The sequence below is a fragment of the Opisthorchis viverrini genome (assembly GCF_000715545.1).
Source record: "Opisthorchis viverrini unplaced genomic scaffold opera_v5_158, whole genome shotgun sequence".
Classification (NCBI taxonomy): Eukaryota; Metazoa; Platyhelminthes; class Trematoda; order Opisthorchiida; family Opisthorchiidae; genus Opisthorchis; species Opisthorchis viverrini.
Genome location: NW_008751812.1, coordinates 686,565 through 706,142, shown reverse-complemented (window position 1 = coordinate 706,142; position 19,578 = coordinate 686,565). Strand labels below are relative to the sequence as shown.

Here is a 19,578-nt window from a genome sequence, read left to right as displayed (position 1 = left end):
GAACCAGATGCTGGTTCGTCTGACTACCAGTGAATAACCAGAATGTTCTTTCCTCTTAGTCATCGATCCTCGAGAATGTTCTGAAATTTCATCTGATTTTGTGGTGAAGGCGCCATCCGATGCCGAAAATCCCTTAGGTGATAGCTTTCGTCATTATTGAAACTCGTCAGATGGATTTAGATTATTCGGGAACATGGCCTTTTGTTAGACAGTACCATGTTTGTAGTTTTCGGATGAAGTATTCGCCGATCCACTTGTGAAGGAACGATTTTATTTTCCCTGCTTAGGCTTCATTCCAATATATGTTGTGATCCTTGGTCGAAACAACATTTAACTACTCAAGAATGGTTCAAAGGCGGTTCACTGTGGGATGAAATCAAATTGCGGAAGTCGATCGACCGAAATAACGTCGTCAGTGCATTTTTGATGGGCGGAGCAAAGCTATGCACCAGTGGTTGCTCGTTGAGTAATGGTGAATGTATTAGTATCCGTGCAGCCTGCCGGAGCTAACACAAAATAACGTCCAACAGAACCACTCAAATGAACAGCCCATCGTACAAGGTCAGCTCCGACGAGTAACATATGTATAAACACACGCTCTCCACTACTCAACACACAGTCAATGATGCAACAATGCTGTCTACTCCTCAACAACAAGCTGATGATGTCACCTCAATTAGTGATGATTAGATGTTTACAATTAAATTTCATAGAGCAGCTACCACCATCCATTTTATTCAAGCGGGCGAAAAACGTCTGACATGTGTGGATGGCCACTAGAAAGGGCCAAACGCAGCAGGTTTATTTTCCGTGGTTCAAAGCAAATTTGCATGCTATTGTAAAATAAGTGCGATTGATTAATGCATCGGGGAGTGGATGGCACTTATAGGATACTCCGTTTAATCCAACCAATTGCATTGGGTTGCGAAGGACCTGATGTTTTGCGTAGTCGGATTTACGTTGTGACACTAAGGTAATCAGTCCACAGAACCCATTCGAACAACTCACCCGCTACGCACCACTACACTCTCTAACAATGCACTGAGGATTTCACCTCGATTGGTGATAAAACTTTTGCAATCAAATTGCCAAGCTTAGCAAACAAACCAACGACCATAAACTACTCTTTCAGAGCCTAAATAGATTTCCGTTGTTACATTTGTCTGCAAACATACCAACCATTGCTTGGAACCTCCAGGTATTCCTCCATGAGTACTGACCTGACGCACTCAAAAGCTTCGTACAAGGGTTTATGATTAACAGTGTGACTAAGTCAGAAGTACTAACGGCCATCACGCGAATGCTGATCACACGACCACACTAATCCTAGAGAAACTATGGCTAATTCTGGACTCGAGTCATTTAAGGCGGAATGCTCAATTCTCCTTTCTACATTTCGGACTTCTTTAACAACAGAAACGTCTTAGCAACAACAATCCGAGAAACCCTACAGCTGAAACAGCATCATTACTGCTCCGAATGAAGCTTCTTGTAGCTGTGTCCGAGGAATGAGCTATAGTCGGTGAGTAGAACAGGAAAAACATATGGAGGATACAAAGTTTGTATTCTATTGCAGTGCTTCAATATATGCACCTCATGAGAATGCCAGAAAAAGGTTTCTGTTGTACAACATCTGAACGTTGATATCGTTCGGAAAACGTGGAAGCAAATGAATTGAGGTACAAATGCATACTAGTGTAACCTAAGTATATCGAGTCCCAGTGCCTCTGGCATGCTCAGTAGGGTGCATTTTTGTTGAAATGGGAACAGTCATAAGTAGGGTTTGTTGGTAGTTTGTGAATATTCTTCGAAGTTATCGCCCTTGTGTAGTAGACACCACGTTCCGGGATGCTCCTAGGCTACTTGGTTAATGGGTTTCTTATTCAGCGCGTTGGTCAAGTGAAAGGAATGCAAACAACTGTCTTAGTAATCCCCTCACTATAACGGTTGTTACTCAGCTTCCCAAATGAGCCAATTCAACGAAACTTTTGGAGTCGCTCTGGATTTTTCAATCACCAGTAATAGCAGGACCTAGCTTTACATTCTCACACCGTTTAGAACAAATTGCTCTTCATACAACAAACCACAAGCGGTAATTAGTCACCACTCTGTTTCGCGCTATGACAGATCTGACAACACTGATTGTAAGCTCCTACCACTCTCGGCTTCTTGCTCGTGTACACCCATTTCTGTGTACATCTGTCAGCTGTGCTCAACAACTCATTTGCAAACACATCTTTTTATTCATCTCATTCAGACAGCGTTGCCACAAACTCACTTGGTGTCTCTACGCACACAGACACGCTTGAATGCACCGGAAACAACAAAGATTTGCGTGCATATTTCCGCTTCCCTCTAGGTTAATTCGCAGGAAACATGTTAATAGATGCACGTACCAGTTTTCCTGGCTCATATGCATGCAATGTCCTTTCAGACGGGGATCCACAATGCCGGACACACAGGTATAACGTGGAATATAGATTAACTGAATGTGACAAACAGACGCACAGACAAACACGGGAAACTTAGATGAGCACACTGCTTGACTAAGTTGAGCAGCACTCATCACAGTAGAATACATCTGGCGAATAGCAACCAACGTTCGGTCTTTTGTCTCTACCGCGTGTGTTTGTGGGTGTGACTGAATTGGCTGACTTGCTGAATTCGCTGTCGAATAGAATGGACTGAAAAGCTGCTTGGACATGGAGTGAGACAATCTGAACAAGAGCTGTCAAGTCATTGTAGGGACATCCCTCTATTTGTAATTTTGTGGTTTAACGTACATACGCGGGATTGTGGCCGTCCGAAAAATTACCCAGCGGAGTTACTGGAGGCTGGCAAAAATATGTATCAGTTGTTTTTCACAGTATTTTGGAATATTCTTAGCTGCAATGCGCACAACAACGACAACATTGTACTGTCCGTCAGTATTCCAGAAGAACACCCTGTTGGAAAGGTGATTCTTGGACTTCCTGAAGCCATTGCCAAATATGATCATGCACCTTTTGGATCATACGCTTCTACAAACACACAGATTCACTTACTTCCAACGCATGACTGGTCATTATTTCGGCTAACTGCTGACGGTATGTTGATCAACAGCAAACGACTAGATCGAGAGCAACTGTGCCCTTCGGTAAGAGATCGAAAGACTGGTACTTTCTCCAAGACTGATGAACTTCACCCGCATAATTCGGAATCTGATTCAAGTTGTACTTTGTCCGTTCGAGCAATTGTGTATGAGAACATCTCGGTTGCCAATCAGATTGAGACAACACAGGTAAAATGGAAACGCCGACTACGACCATTATTGATTCGAGTGACTCTGCTGGACGTAAACGATAACCGCCCGGTTTGTAGCCTTGATTTCCCCCTGACGACGGTGGCTGACTTGCGTGGGAAAAGACAAACCGATGGGAGCACTATTGAGCTGGCAGAAAATACTGCTCCCGGCACAGTGGTTGCGAAATGGACCCTGACCGATCCAGATACCCAGGAGAACGGAATTACTGAGGCACGTATCTTCGGGTACCGAGATGGATACCCGGGTATTGTTGCCAGTGAACTTCCCTTCCAGCTGCAGTTTGACGAAGCGATAGGTCCCTGGAATCGCATTGGTTTAAAACTAATATTGACTCAAAGAATGGACTTTTCTACCATTAGACGATCAGATATTTCTCAAGGTATGAAAGAAGAAATAGAATCATACGACTTGAGAATTGTGATCTTGGATTCATCGAGCGGACAGTCAGGAAGTCGGAGTGATGTGATGCTTTCTGCTTCCTACAGTTCGATCTGTAGCATCAAAATTCGAATTATTGATGTAAATGACCACAGTCCCACATGGGCAAGCCCACCATCGTTTGCAAAGAACGAGGTTGTGGAAATAAACCTCATCGATGGGAAGGTATATAAGAATCGAGAAATTTTGCGTCTTAAAGCGCGAGATGATGATCTGGGATCGAACGCGCGTATTTCCTATCATTTTGTGTCAGAATTGAAAAACTCCAGTTCTGTTTTATCCGACTTAACATCGGTTGAAGCAGAATCTCATGAGGAATCTACTCTGATTCAGCGTTTGTTTTATTTGGATCAACTTACTGGGTCTTTACAACTGCGCAGCGCGTCGGTCGATTTTGACCAGCTCAAGGAGTGGATGTCAAACATAAGGACGGATGATGCTACACGGGGAAAGTTACCTATGCGAATGAAAGTTTTTGCGGCCGACAATCCTATCAACCGAAGTGAACAACGTCTCTCACCCCTAGGCAATATAATAGTGTGGTTCACTGACGTAAATGATAATCCGCCCGATATCAAATTGATCGCATTGCACCGACCTACTCATCATCAAACCACTGAAGTACAAGTTTCTAAGCATCGGGATGTTATTTCTGTGAGCGAAAACTTACCCAGTAGAGAGCCAATCGCATTCGTTTCAGCTACTGATCCGGATAGCATTTCAGGAAGCCAGGTGACCTGTGAACTTTATGCTGACCACGCACAAGATTCACATGCCAGCATTCCACTGTCCCGGGTTTTTCAGCTAGTGCAGTTCACCCCAGATGGTGATCAGTCGGCTCTTCCTGAGCGTCTCTCATCCCGAATGGAACAAGTCGTTAGTAATTACAAGTTAATCACGCTCGTTCCCCTAGATCGAGAAGTTCAGTCCAGTTATCGAGTAAATATTACTTGTGTTGACGGTGCAGCACTTTCGCCCGATCTGGCGGCTGACTTGCAGTCCTCGCAAACAACCAAACTGACGTCCTTCCGGCTGGTAGACGTAATCGTCACTGATCTGAATGACAACGCTCCACAAATCACTGGTACCAAAGATGTTCTGAGAGGATTGTCGGGCCAACAGACGGAGAAAGGTGGTGACACTTTACACTGTAGTGTGAAGGAGCACTCTCCTGGTGGAACCAAAATATGTCAGTTGTTTGCGAAGGATGCTGACTCAGATGCCCTAAATAGTATGGAATGGTGGATGGAAAAATCCACTCAGCATTTTGTGAACATTGAGCGCGGAAGTGGCTGGCTCACGGTAGAAAGTGATGGGGTTCGGTTTTTAGAATCTCAGGGCGCTGGACGGCTAGATCTGGATCGGGAAGCGATTCAACGGTTTTCTGTGGTAGTTTTTGTCCGAGACAGTGGATATGATGCAGAGCATAAAATAGTCCGTCTGACTGCGAGTGCAACGGTGAACATCAATGTGCTTGATATCAATGATAACGCTCCAAAGATATCGGAATATAACTATTTCCACATTTCCGAATCTGCAGCCGCCGGAACCCTCATTGGAACGCTTTCAGCCATGGATGAAGATCAACCGGACACACCTAACTCTGCACTTAGTTACCACGTTGCCTCATTAAAGGTGCAGCAAGAAGTATTTTTTCGAGAGAAATATGCGGAGGATTTCGAAATTCTATTTGTATCGGATACAGGAGCGAATCGAACAACAAACAAGCTGCGGGATATTACAGTGAGTAAACGTTGCTTAAATCACCTCCTTATGGAGACTAATGCCGAATCAGAGTATATTTCGTCACATACTTCTTGTTCCTTCAAGGCTTGTTAGCAGATTTGCATTTGCTGATGGTAGATCATTGTCAGCATGAGATTCTAGAATGATTTTCGCCGACCAGCTATGTAGAAATATTTGATATAATCAAGAGAAACAAAACCAGTATAGAGGACAGCTGATAATAATGAAAAAATCAGCAGTACCATGCAATTCCCTCATCAACCGTTCAAGACCACCTCATCATCTCATGTGGTAAACTGCATGCTGTTTCTATTTTAGTGCTGTGTGACAAAATCTTGGAATAACGCTTTTAGTGGTTGGCAGAAAACCTGAAGCTCACGGCTTTCATTTTATTCCTCGTCCTTGCCTGGCATGTGTACAGTCACGTGATTTGAAACCAACTCTCGTGCGAGCAATATGACACTGGATGCCGGCCATATCTGAATCAACCCATTTACCTCAGATGTCTAGCAACCTTAGATTAACTCTCAGTAGTTTTAGGCAGATTCACTGTGTGTGATCTCTGGAAGTGAGAAAACCACTCTATGTTTCGAACAGGATAAAATCACCACATTAGGACAAAAGACGGTTGATTTTAATAAAATATCAGCAGGTCGCATTGGAAACAACTTGTTTGCATGCATCCTATCATCTCAAGTACCTAACTGTCAAACTACTTAGAAGTGCAACAGGTAATGACCGGGCCACTAAATCGTTTGGAGTTAGCGTCGGATGCCAGGAGACGTCCATTTCCGAGATTTTATTCTGCATATTGGGCGGTTCCAAGTGTAACCTGTCTAACGTGGATCAAAACCTGAAAATTACCCAAGTTTTGTCAAAAAGCAAAAGTATTTGCCCAACTTACTGTGTTCATCAACGGGCAGCTTTATTAAATGTATTGGCTTCAGTCACCATAGAAAAATGTTTTCAACACTCCTAACAAGGCCTTATTGGAGCGTAATGCCTTTGGGAAAAGTGTGTACCAGTCTTTGATACCTAACGCCTTTGTTGTTAAAACGTATTAAAAACGTATCGCAACCCCCGTTCCCCGGAACTTCCGGCAGGCGCCTTCCAGTAGGTCAGAGCGGCAGTCAGATAGATCACAATATTTCCATCACATTAAAGAGTTCCGGATTCACATTCAGTTTGCATTCAAACGATAGGATGTCGGTGGATCGTGCAAGTTAACTGAAATGCTGAAAGATTATGTGTTCGTCCTCATGAACTAGGTAGACAGATGATTGGAAAGGCGAAAAAATTCAGCGTCATCCGCGGGGCTCATCTCAAGGTTTAACCGAGAAAAAGTAGTTTGCATTCCATGAGGTGCATATGTTAGAAGGAAGAGAAATGGTATCAAAGTTATTTATAAATCAGCTTCCGGAATCAAGTAATTGAGCTCCCAACTAAAGCACCTTAAATGTTTTATTATTTCAGTTTTGATCGGGGCAGATTAACTCTGTGTAGGAATGTCATTGGCACTTCGTATACTTAAAGTGAAACCGGTTTGCCAGCATTTCAGTTGCAAATTTAGGTCGCCGTCGTGAACCACAAGCACATGTACGGTGCAGAGGTGTATAACATCTGCGGGGGAATAACAAGCTGACTTACTCTAAAAGGTGGTATTCAGTTCTGAAGTTTACTAACCTGGGTACACCAGACTAACTTTGCTATTTTGATTGCCTCCGGTAAATTAAGAAATTTTTTAGTTGTGACTGGGGTGTCACCATTCGCAACCGCTTTTCACGTTCACGAGCGTAAACGCTGCGTGCGAAGTTTTTTGGTTCTTGGACCAGGTGTTGTAATATTTTGAGGTGTTTTTAGAAATACCTAAAGAAGAGTCTTTTAGAAGAATGCTTTCACTGTTACCAGCTCATCGATCTTCAGCACTGTATTTCCACAAGATTAGACGACAAGAATAAAGAAGCGATTTGAACGAATACTCAACCGAGGTGACTCACAGTCTGAGCCAAGCCTTAATATGGGAATGTAACTTGCGCTGCGATGATAAAACAATCGCATGACTCACCGTGGTTCGCCATGTGTATTGCCAAATCTGTTTAATAATTTGATGTACACGGAGTGGTTAGTTCAGGGGCAAACTGATTAAGTTAGCCGTCCAAAGTGCCCCGCGCCAAGAATTACGGTGACCTGGTGGGATGTTTATGGATAGTATCAAATAGGGATTCCCCGGACCACAGTGGTCAGGCCACTCAGGAGTCTATTGTGAGCCACCAGCCCCCGAGAATTTCAGTGGGCATTTCAAAATGACGTGAAATAATAATAATATATTATTTACGCAGATTCCGCCTGGTCGTTTCTGTCATCTGTGAGTGGCTGGTGATTGATTTGAAATTAATGTCTTCCTCAGTATAAGAAGGAACTCTCACGATAAGGACAGTTTCAGAGCACTGAATATTTTACTTTTGAATCCTTAGTTGAAAATACTCTCATGAGTCAATGAAGAGATACTCCGTACGTTTCCACGATCCACCAAAAGCAACTAAGACAAGAAAATGTCTCATTTATTCGTGGTTCGTCATTGGTGCATCTATTCACCTTGCCTGAGGCTAGATTCAACCAACAGATTAGGTACACGTAAGCATTACCCCCATAGGTATCATAAGGCTGACAACTAGGTTAAATTATCGCAACATAATCCAATAATTTTCGGATTTCTAATAAGTGCTGTTGATTGTGTTGTTGTGCGCACACAAGATCAGGCGCAGCTAATTGATAATCCTGTCCAATCCTCAAAAAATATGTGTGAAACACCCATACACAAATGATATTTTATTATGTTAATGTGTTATATGTTACGTTCCTGAACTGCTTCAGACGCTCGTTATAGTGTTCCCCAAAAAACGAAAACAGTGCGCTACACTTCGTTCTGGAGAGGCAAATCCAGGGCCAGTATTTCACCTGAAATATTTGTCAGCTATATGGGAATATACTGACCCGAATCAGCCTAAATATGATAATATCACGAGAGAACAACTCATCAGGCATCCAAGAGTGTCCATTGCGTGACAAATACGATTTGTCTGTTCTACTTCAGTGAATTCAGGTTAGCTCATGCGTTGCATCCTTTTCTGTTCGTGCTTCAGAATGAGACTGCACTAGCAAAAATTCGTAAATGGGGAAGAACAAGTAGTTTTGCATTTTGATGCAGGAAAGCTAGTTGCATAGACCGTGTGGATGCACGACAAATGACTCTAATGCCCGTAGGTGCGATGTGCAGCAGTCTGTCGCGTTTTCAATTGACTGTATCATAAACGCATCCCAAGTGCTCCAAGGCAGGCTGATATATTTATATATCTATACGAGTTGATTGACTTGCATCACGAACTGAAGGGTTAAGCGTCCAAATATCACATTCTGTTTATTAGTGTTGTTTTCATGAGTTCAGTAATACTTGACTGAAAGTCGGAAAGCTAAATGGATTGAAGCCCATAACTGGCCGAGGTATTGCCTAATATAAACTGACACCACAACCCATTGGACAATATATTTAAAATTGGGCGGGTTAGTGTATTCTACTTCAGACTGATTTTGGCCATAGTTTGTCTAGTGGCGTCATCTGAAACAAAAAATACTTATCGTTTTTAACGAGTTTCTGGTTCCTAGAGATGATTTCTCAGAATAAAAAGTTTTATCTAAGAAGCTGCTCAACAGAACACAGTCAACTCTTCACATGAGCTGATGCGGAAGATAAATTTACGTAGCAAAGCATCTAACGTCTAGTGTGCCGGAATTTCCCCTTAATAGACTTGGGAAAGAGCATTTGTGACGAGGCACAATGGACACAATGACAGTGGTAAATCCATTCAAACCAGATGTAGAGGTGGTAAAATATCAGTTTTTAACAGAGCTTCATTGCGTTCAGTAAACCTAAAAGCACGTTATCCAATTATCTAAACATGAATGACGGTATTCCCTGTGTCACACAAATATTGGCTGCACAAACGCCAGTGCTATGGCAAACAAATCTAACATTATGGCAGAACATAGAGTGTTTCCAGGACTGATCAAATCCAAAACCTGATAAGCACAGAAAACCAAGTCTTTTAAAGGAGGCTCAACTCCAACTGATTATACTTCATTCGGTTTTGCAGAGTCTTATACTGGCTCACTGTTTACTTGTCCGATGTGCACTTAATGTCTTAAAAACCAGACTGCCCTGCTGTTACAAATGACAGCTGAATTGATCGCACGGTTTGCTGTGTATGACCATGCAAATAAAACAGCATGCTTTCTTTCGACTTTTCCCCTCATCCGCCAGCTTGTTTCCCCAAAAGGAAGAAGTTTAGTGGATTTCACCTGATCATTCTGTGTAAACGTTCTGCGAATGCCATTCACTGTGATGACGGTTAACGCTCTCCGTGAGAATGCAGGCAAACGTCACCTTGCAATGCAAGTCAGTAGAACTCTTTGGTAATTAACAGGATCATTTTTTGTTGGTCTTGGTAAAAGCATTTAAGACCAGTCATTAACTTTTACCCGGACCATTACGTTCAAATGGAGTTACATCCGATAAACACTACCGGTTCGAGACAGTACCCTATCTGAAGAAAACTGATGAAGATGACACACGCGCAATGTTTGACATTATTCGAATCATCGTAAATGAAATTGCACCTTCAACGTACCACCCTAAAAAGTTGTAATTCTAAACCTCGAGTTTATCGAAATCTGACGACTGCGAGAAACTTATCCGGCAAAATATCGTCAAACAAAGGTTCTTTCAGTTCCACTGTTGGGTGCCGATGAGTTCTGTTTCGCTCCGCGGGATCAGTAGATATCAGTAGAACGATTCACATATCAAAACTGAGAGTACAATTAACTTACTTTGATATCTCGAATAATAATTTTAGTGATAACGTGAGGTTAACATCTGATGTTGAAACTGGAAGGACTGACGGATTTTCTAGCAGGATAAAAATTACTAGCCATGCACTTACCATATGTTTCTAAGGAGATTTGCCCATACCCCCTTCCAAATGAAGGTATTATGATTGATCTGCTTCTATTAGAGGCTAACAATAGTTTTTTTGATTGTCAGCATGGGATAAAGACACAAATGAAGCAAATGGCCAAAAAGGTACGATAATATTCACGTGTTATTGCAAATAGTTGTACTTAAATATACATGTATGTGTATGTATATGCGATTATATATATATATACATATATATGTCTATATTCTGCTTACATTAAGAACTCATAATAAGAACTCAGCTCCATAGGCTTCAGTCGTGTCGGAAATTCCAACAAGGCACAGGTAAGCGCATCAAGCCTCTTTATAACAAGAAACCAAGTTAGGAGCCGGTCCCGTGGGAAGGGCAAAGTCGTACTGTTCGATGCGACAGGAATGTTAATGCACTAAGGTCTAATCAACCAGTATTTGTTAGTTGTGGGGAGAGTGGTGCGGTCTTTTTCGGAAGAAGAACGATCTGCAATAAAATCTACATAGTGATTACCGAACTGTTGGCTATGACCACCGGCACATGCGCTGTGTTCAGAATACATTTAGAATTCACCACTCCGGTTTTGTCTAAAAGGCACACGCTGTATGCAATATTGTCAGGGGTCAGACTTCAAAGGTTTCATCCTCTCGTTTTCGGGCTAAGTCGGCCCCTCCCATGTAGCCCTTATTCGAGCTCAGAAGACAGGAGGCTTCATATTTCGGCATATGGCGCGGACTTTGAAAAGGAGAACGTTGTTTTATGCAATCTAGGGCTTAGAAATTAAGTTATACTCTGATTGGGGGACATGCCTGAAATTTGAACTGCTCTTTTCGTAAAAGAACTTAAACGCTGTGGAGCAGGCTTAGCTTCAGTCTGTGCTCACTGGTTGGCCGCTCAAGAAAAGCTTAGTAAGGATATCTCTGGTCAGGACGTTTACTGTAGTGGTACAAAACAAGAAACCTGACGAAAACACGTCGTTAGATTTGGTATTGTGGATGGTATAAAGGGGGCCATAATAAATGAACTAATCTGCGTGGACTTGGGGGTTATGGTCAGTCGATTCCGGCTGCCGAGAACAAACTGAAACAGTCAGAAGCGCCTATGTTTCCACAATATTTCACTCAGATAAAAATCAACCCTTGGACCTGATCAGCTTGAAGCTTTAAAGTGGTTCCCCCTTTCAAATGTCTATTTTATTCCTCGAAATAACGTGGACTCGGAAGCCTGGGACCTTGTTGGAACTGACTATTGACTGATAACGGTGGGAGATTCCGCGCAGACGTTCTGTGACGGACACATGGTTCAGTTTTGTGTGGATATAGCCCACCACTCGGACTTATCCAAAAAGTGGACACCGACATATAAAGGATTATGTTATAGTATGACCGTGCAATAGTAATTATCTTTCATTTTCAGCCTCTCTGCTGACGGGCTGGTTTGATATTCTCTGTCTGCCTCTGAAACCCCCAGGGTCGAAATATTTCTGAGGAGTGTGCTGCAACATATTGATTATGCAGAAGACGTCGCTCTGCTTGGTTCAGACTCATTAGGGATGCAAGTTATTGGAAGTAACCTAGAAAGTACAGGCGCATGGTTTTCTATATGCACAACATTTGTGAACTGTAAACTGCTCTTGCACAACAACTGTCATCATCGTCGTCATCAGCGGCAGTCGCACTCCGTTCGTCCTCAACGCTGATGCTTCATCACTTCTATTTATTCGAGAAGAAAAGAAAATAAAAAATGTAAAAAAAGATGGATATGGAATGGACCTAATGAAAACCTACCGTAGTTATTCTGAGGTACCCACAAACACATCCACTCATTCAGACAATCTGAATAGAAAACAAAAACGGGAATCCGGTGGCTATCTATTGGGGAGACATTTCTTGCAGCCCCTCCATTCATGGACAGAGGGATCACGCAGACTCCGTCCTGGAAGACGAGTCAAAATAATAATTCCAAAATTTCGTAATCCCTTTCACACGCTTCTTTTCTTGTACCACTGTCAACTGGGCTCGAAGAACACCACTTTTGTCAAATAATTTGGCGTCCGCAATTCGTGAGCACCTCAGCTTTTGTCACTCAATACATTCTTCGATTGAAGTACCCGTTGCACAATCAGGCACCCGTTTCCTAATTGTCACGTTGCAAGCTCACGGATACTAGCCCGCACGGGCAATGGCCCTGAGAAAAGGGTTATAGAAGACCTGAAAACAGGTCAGAATCAAATCTAGATATCCTGTTTGTAGAATAACCAATTTACTGGATTTCAGTGGGCTAGCTGGCGACGAGAGCGCTTCTTGTATCTGAAAGGTCGAGGTAGCTTTTACCAAACTGTGGCCGGCATGATGTCGGTTTTTCTATCAAGTGAAGAGTTAATACTGCCATGGTACCTTCCTTATCGTTTTGTTGTTCAGAGGCATGGTTTGTGTTCGCAAAGATTGTACGGCAAATCTCAGTGTTCAGTCATCGATACGTCCAAAGAAGTGACCCGGCCCAGTAGAAAGAACGCATCACCAATGTTGAGAGGGGCCATTTCACGCGATGGAATGTCTGCTCACGAATTATAGGCTGCGATGTTTATGACTTGTTCCTCACGCGTCGGGATACCATCTAACTTTCAGAGCCCTATTTGATCAGCTCTATACTGAATGGAAGCCACAGAGAGGTAAAAATTTTATAACTTAGCAGCGTAGTGTAAAAGCACCAAACAGCTGATTCTGTTGGGTTCACAAATATCGCCTACCCCGAACTCAGATAATCAAAGAATATAAATATATTGCCCAGTCACGTAGTCGGAAGTACTTTTGCATCAAAGCCGTTGCCCTAAACCCCTAGATGTCCGTTTTGAAATTTCTTTAGGTGCCTAGGTTATTCCAACTCCAACTAACCCAGCGTACCATTATCTACCTTGTACTTACGATTTCTGGCGACTGAAACTGTGGAAGGTGAAACCAAAGTATTCGTGGTAAATGATTTGTAGGTAGTAAACCGAACCAAACTGAACGTGTGACTCGAGAAAGTGATGCAAGGTCCTATGCGCAATCCAAGTCTCTTCGGGACGCAACAAATTTCATGCTGGGTTTTGAAAACTGTGACGTTGTAGGCCAAGTGGAGACCCATTCATTAAGGTGCATAGAAACTGGGGGAAATGTGGGAAACTAAGTCGCAGTTATCCGAAGCTCTAACTCGAATACTGGCGCGTGACGAATTCCCAAGCTCACATAGAAGCCAACGGGCCAGATTAGGAGCCTAAATTCAGGCAGATTTTGTGGATATACATCGACCGGATAAGGCTGAACTGATGAAATTAAATCTTAACTATTCATCTCGATTCAATGGAAGGATTTAAGTTTTGTTACAATAGCTCATGGTCCATCAATACAGCGGCCCAACAAAACTAATAGGCACCGGAACAGTGTTTCTGAAGCTCCTTCAGAGAGCCAGGAATGAATAGTGAACCAAAAGAAGTAAAATGCTCACATCATACGCAGATTGTCACTATCACAACGAACTCTTTACTGGATTAAAAGTCCAGCAATGTCAGATGACAGAACAAAAGGCATCAAAAAATGCCGAATTCTGGCGGTTTGGAAATATCTTCTAGCATTACTAAGCCAGCCACCGGATGCTGAATGGAGCTGTTTAGCTCACTTGCCCTGAATAGATTCTAGAAACACCTAGCTGATGGTCATAATCTAGTGGAAGATAAGGGAACAGCGGAAACGGACGGTATGCTCGCGAGGCTGCTCAGAATGGATGGACCTATAATCAAAAGGGAAATTCTTCACATTGTGCACAAAATTTTGAGACGGAAGCGTTCCACAAGACATTATGGATGCAGGTATAATTCCTACTAGTACAGGGAAATGAAGTAAACAGGAGAAGCAGTAGAACGGCAGTTCAGATTCTGCAGCGATCAAAGTTCAGTCAAATCGATTACTGCTGTGTAAAAATTCAAAAAATAGAGCCGATGTCTTCAAGGACAGATAATGTATTTTTCGTTGTTCTGCAAAATCCTGAGGTTGACAGATTAGTCGACTTCATCAACACCTTTTACACCAGGATTCAACTCCGAATACGAACAGATGGGACCAATTCGAACAACCTCATGATTGATACTGAAATGATGCCATCTGCGTTCTTGTCCCAGCCCTTTTCATGCTCTAGTTAATAATCGCCTCCGCAGAGGTAATGTGCCATTGAGAAAGTGGTGCATCAGTTCGATATAAGTCGACCAGATTTCAGTATTTTGAAAAATAACTTATCCAAAAAATTAAAATAGGGCAGTCCGACGAAGAGCATTCGGACTCCTACCAAGGAAACTGTATTATATTATGGTTACGGCAGCTTCATTTTCTAGCCAACTCAGATGGAAGCATTTCAAAATTGAAGTCGACTGATCCATGCAAGTAAAACAGGGAAAAACTGCGGTCTGTGAAAACCATTTACGTTACGATTGACTGGCCTGAAGGACCAAATTTTACGTGAGCAGACCATGGAATTCTCAATGTGTGTACGAACGCTTCATGTTTGAACAGACGTGGGGAGTGAGCGAAGGACTATTTACTTCGCTGACGTCAGATATTGATATTGGGCGGATCATGGTAGATATGTAGTGACGTAATTTCGGTTTAAATTGAACTTTTGGAGCATACTTTCATGCCTTCTCAACAAAAAGTCATGCTGTGTGAGTCTGAAAGTGTGACAGAGGCGTGGGAACAATCAGCAACCTATCAGTTTTCTCATATTAATGGAAGCAGTATTATTCTGTTACTCCGAGAAAGGAACGGTTTAGAAATATTTCCCCATAAAAACCGCACGCTCGGATCACCCAGCTGTTGATCGTGACCACCGGTAATTCCAGCGCTTTGGAAATAGTGTTGAAACAAAAGAGACCATTGCTGTTTAAAAGGCGCCTAACATGGAAGTCAGGCCTTCCCGTATTAGGCTCGTACCCTCGGGCTAGTCCAGCCTTGAAGTCAAAGGCCGATTTTTGGCTACCCATGGAGTTTAAAACGGTTACCGGTGGGTAGAAGGCTTGCGCTGTTTTCACAGTCTTACTGATAGCCAGCTGCACACAATGGTTTCACCACAGTAAACAAGATTTATAATAATACTGGTTGGATGCTTGGTTCCGAAAACCCAAGTATTTCCTGACCAAAAACAGTGCTGCGCGCAGTAGGTGTCTTATTTCAGCTTGTCTTTCTTCAAGCGGCCCCGGATTATTGTGGTGAAACATAATGTATCATGCTACATGTTTCCAAAGCAGTCCGATACGCATAGCACTACATTATTCACATACCTAACGTTGGTAAATTGAGTGAATCCATGAAGTGCCAATGCCACTGTGCTATTTGTGTGCTTTGAGGAAAAAATCTTAAGCAAACTTGACTTGCGCATATGGCTGGTCTGAAAAGTCCCCAGTGCATTAAACCTAAACGCATTACGCTGTGGAAACCGGCCGCACGAGACTTGTGGGTATTGTTCAGGTTTCCGACCCCAAAAGCAGGTCAAGATTTCAAGCGAACACTCATTATCGTTCAATCGAACGTTCACGGGGCTTTACAGCAGAGTTTATGATGTAGTTAACTGATTTCATTTATGTAGTGATGAGGATTTTCTCGAAACGGAGTGCATCAAATAGCGCTTTTCCATAGGGTTTCGGTTTTTGTGGGGCTTGTACAATGCCTTGTTTAAACTATGTGCACTAATGACTTTTTTTAGAAAAGATCAAGAATTTCTGGGTTAAGTGAAGTTTTCTAACGAATTTAATTTGCACTGCCTATGAAAAATTCCTAAATGTTCCGGGTCCCGAATTTATTCAGCAACCAAACCCTGTTGGAACTGAATGCAATACAATGCGGAAAGCACCTCTGCTGTTTAAGCCACTTGGAATGAATGACCACTTGGAATGGAATGAATGGAGCCGGTCAGTCTAAAAATGAAATTCGAAATGTGGGAAATCCGAAATTCCGCAGTTGAGGCAATTTTTACGTTTAAAATGCAGCCCACGTAGGAGAAAAGTTTTCATGAGTATCCACGCAGGCATCAGAATAGTTGGGATGCAAGACTTTTCGGGGCTGGAAAATGGGCGTGCTAATAAGATGGGGCTGCTCTCCGATATGTGGTCATACAAAACATTTGGACATATACTTCGGTGTAATCAGCCCTCTGGTATTGAAAGTGTAATCCTCAGTCTACCTGTCAAAGTAACTACCCAGAACGGTGGTATGCTAATTAAATTTACTGGTAAGTTCTCGCCTGATACTGCCACTCTAAGGACGACAACATGAACCTTATTCCTAATCGAATATTGCTAAGTTCTCCATTGGCATCTTGATGCCTAGCCATTAAGAGACTTCCAGAACCATTTGCAGTATTCTATACCGGGGAAGGTAGAGTATTACATTGAAATTTAAGAGAGCTGTAGGGTGATGTTAATGCCTCGGTGGGTGCGGTGCTTTTCGTTATGCCATCACATATTAAACTGACTTATGGATTTCAGCAGATTTATCCTTCCTCCACAAGGAAGCAAAGAGCTTGTAGGAGGCAGCAAATCGAGCTACACTGCTCCCCGATTATGCGCGAATATTTTGAATTTTGTGCGCCGTTGGTTGACAAATCTGATTCGAACGCCAGTCAATCATTTCGTAGGTTACGCGGGGAATTCGAAGATTTGGATTTTACCATTCGTATTTAGTTTATCATAAAACGTTCTTGGGACGTAGATTTCTGGGGCTTATCAGTGAAGGTACTAGGCGTGAGTTTTCTAGTACAGTGTGATTTCAGGTATAGCCTGAAGAATGGATTTATGGCACAACACGTTTTCTGGGAACTAAGTTGGTTTCTATTCACCCTCTCACACTGAAATAGAAGTCAAATTGTGAGGGACGGGCAGTGACGTAACTCATCTTGTTCTTATCAAGGGCGGGATTTTGGATACTAAATTTCCTTTGGACGAGTTTTATTTTTCTGTCAAAACGTACAAACCAGTGTATGATGATCAAAGTTTTCTCGCGTCAGGAAACATGGAAGCAATCTTCCGTGGGGATTATCGATATGCTAAGTCACTGGGTTGCCGCGAAGTCAATCAGCGCTCACAAGTTAATTCACCAGGGGATGTGAGTATCAAAGTTACCAACCTAGAAATAGTGATGCTAGCAACGAACTAAAAAATTTCTGAATAATTAAGTCCGGGGGAACTGACAGTGTGGATCCTTTGGTTTCAAAGGATTGTGCGGAACTTTATTACCATCTGCCATCTCTTCAATCGTGTCCTTGAAGAGTCATAGATAGTCAGGAAATAGGAGAAAACCAAAATTACATCCACCCCAAGGCTCCCTTCTACTTTTGATTTTACCACATTCTGTTGCAGAACGCAAACACACTTGCTTAAATAACTTATCAAACTTAAGGGAACTGAGTGAACAAAGCGAATGTTTTTTCTTGGATATTACCACTCAGAGAACTTCTTGAGAATGGCATTCTTGGACCTGTTCTTCCAATGTCACATGGTAATTTGATTTGATGGTAAACAGTAGGTCCAGTCCGATGGATGGAGATCTATCACGGTTTTGAGTGTAGTGCCCCCATTCGTTTTACATTTCGCACACAGCATTTACCCCCGATCGACTCAGGTATTGTAACAAAATGTGTCAACAATATAGTCGTCGGCAGAACTACCTTTCTGGCCGCTGATTCTAAGCTGTTTCAAGAAGACACCCATGCAACATCCTCTCTGTATGAGATCATTTCCCCTCATTTGAATGTAGGCAAATGAGCCACGGTAGTGCGTACACTTCGAAGTGGCAACTTCTGGATGATTTAAAACTGATTTTTTCCTCAATAATCACCAGCGGCAGCTTGTAATGGAGGCGCGTATAGTTTGGGAGTTTATCACAAACCATATTTGGAACGTCGGTTGCTTACACTGAAGCCTTCAACCAGAAACTTTCTGGACCAGTGTAACCGTTTTATTGTCCACTTAGATGCATCAGGCCTCCATCCTCGGATTTTTATCCCTGTTACAAGTTGAAACACTTCCCGATATGACCTGACTTATCGGGTTATTATCAAACTATCAAGTCCAAATCACTGAAACATATTTAGTCAGTAGCAGACGTAATTTCCTGTGATTCGCCACTTTTCTCCAGTTTACTCCTACATGGCAGTACTTGGGTTTCTAAGATTTGTGGTATCCAAAAAACGGTAAGGCAACATTTACTGGTCATTTTGGAATAATTTTTCTGTGGTTTCAACGAAGAAATCAGTTTACACACAAACAAAAATATCGCGAATCAATACTATTGTAGTTGGTTGAATCACCTTGGAAGATCGATGGTCACGTTCCGCGGAAGCTGAACAAAATTGCTAGGAATTTAATTTTTTTCCTATAATAATTCATCCACCCGCTGACATCGCTTATTCACAAAATGTCGCCTTCTTCCAAGGGAACATTTTTGTTTATTCATTCCATGATCTACCTGTCCGCGTTTCGCATGGAAACGGAAAAAACATGTTCAAAATATTCAGTTTTTTCCATATATGCACGCCGTCTGAAGTAGGGTCGCTCAACTAAACTGGTTAATACGTTTTTCACCACTAACGTTTTAGAAAGTCTATTTCGTGAATAAAAATGAAGTACTTTCTTGGGGCAGTTAGGCTTTAGTTTTCAATATTCCCAAAGATGCATTAACCACAAATTTTTGCCGTCATATAGTATACTCTGGACAGACATGAACCAAAAACCATATAGAACAATTTATGCCCCTATGGGATAAACAAATCTCATGAAGTAGACTTGGTTGTTTATTTTCTAGTCTCTTGGTTAGAGGGAAATTGACAGTTTTCGCATCATATACAAACAGCGACATGAATTTGACTTTGGTGAAAGATACCTAAACCGTCAGTTATTGCACTAAACAGTCTCGTGAAAGATACGTAAAGTGTCATTCAATGCCCTAAACAGAGTTTCCTCAAACAATCATCTACTTGTGACATAGTACAACCCAATGCAGGCCTGATCTGCATTTAGCCTTTTACAACGAACAAATTTAGTTAGTCTTTGTTAGTAAGAAAAGT

The 19,578-nt window shown here is 42.2% G+C and overlaps 1 protein-coding gene across 1 annotated transcript in view; it reads left to right on the top strand.

The window, feature by feature from the left end:
- Nucleotides 1-2,845: 2,845 nt before the first annotated feature.
- Nucleotides 2,846-19,578, top strand: part of T265_07041 (hypothetical protein) — a gene marked incomplete at both ends in the record, with an annotated part of 42,372 nt that continues 25,639 nt past the window's right edge. Inside the window, one exon of the mRNA XM_009172465.1 lies at nucleotides 2,846-5,485. Within this exon, the coding sequence (XP_009170729.1) occupies nucleotides 2,846-5,485 (2,640 nt within the window). The remainder of the gene's footprint in view (nucleotides 5,486-19,578) is intronic.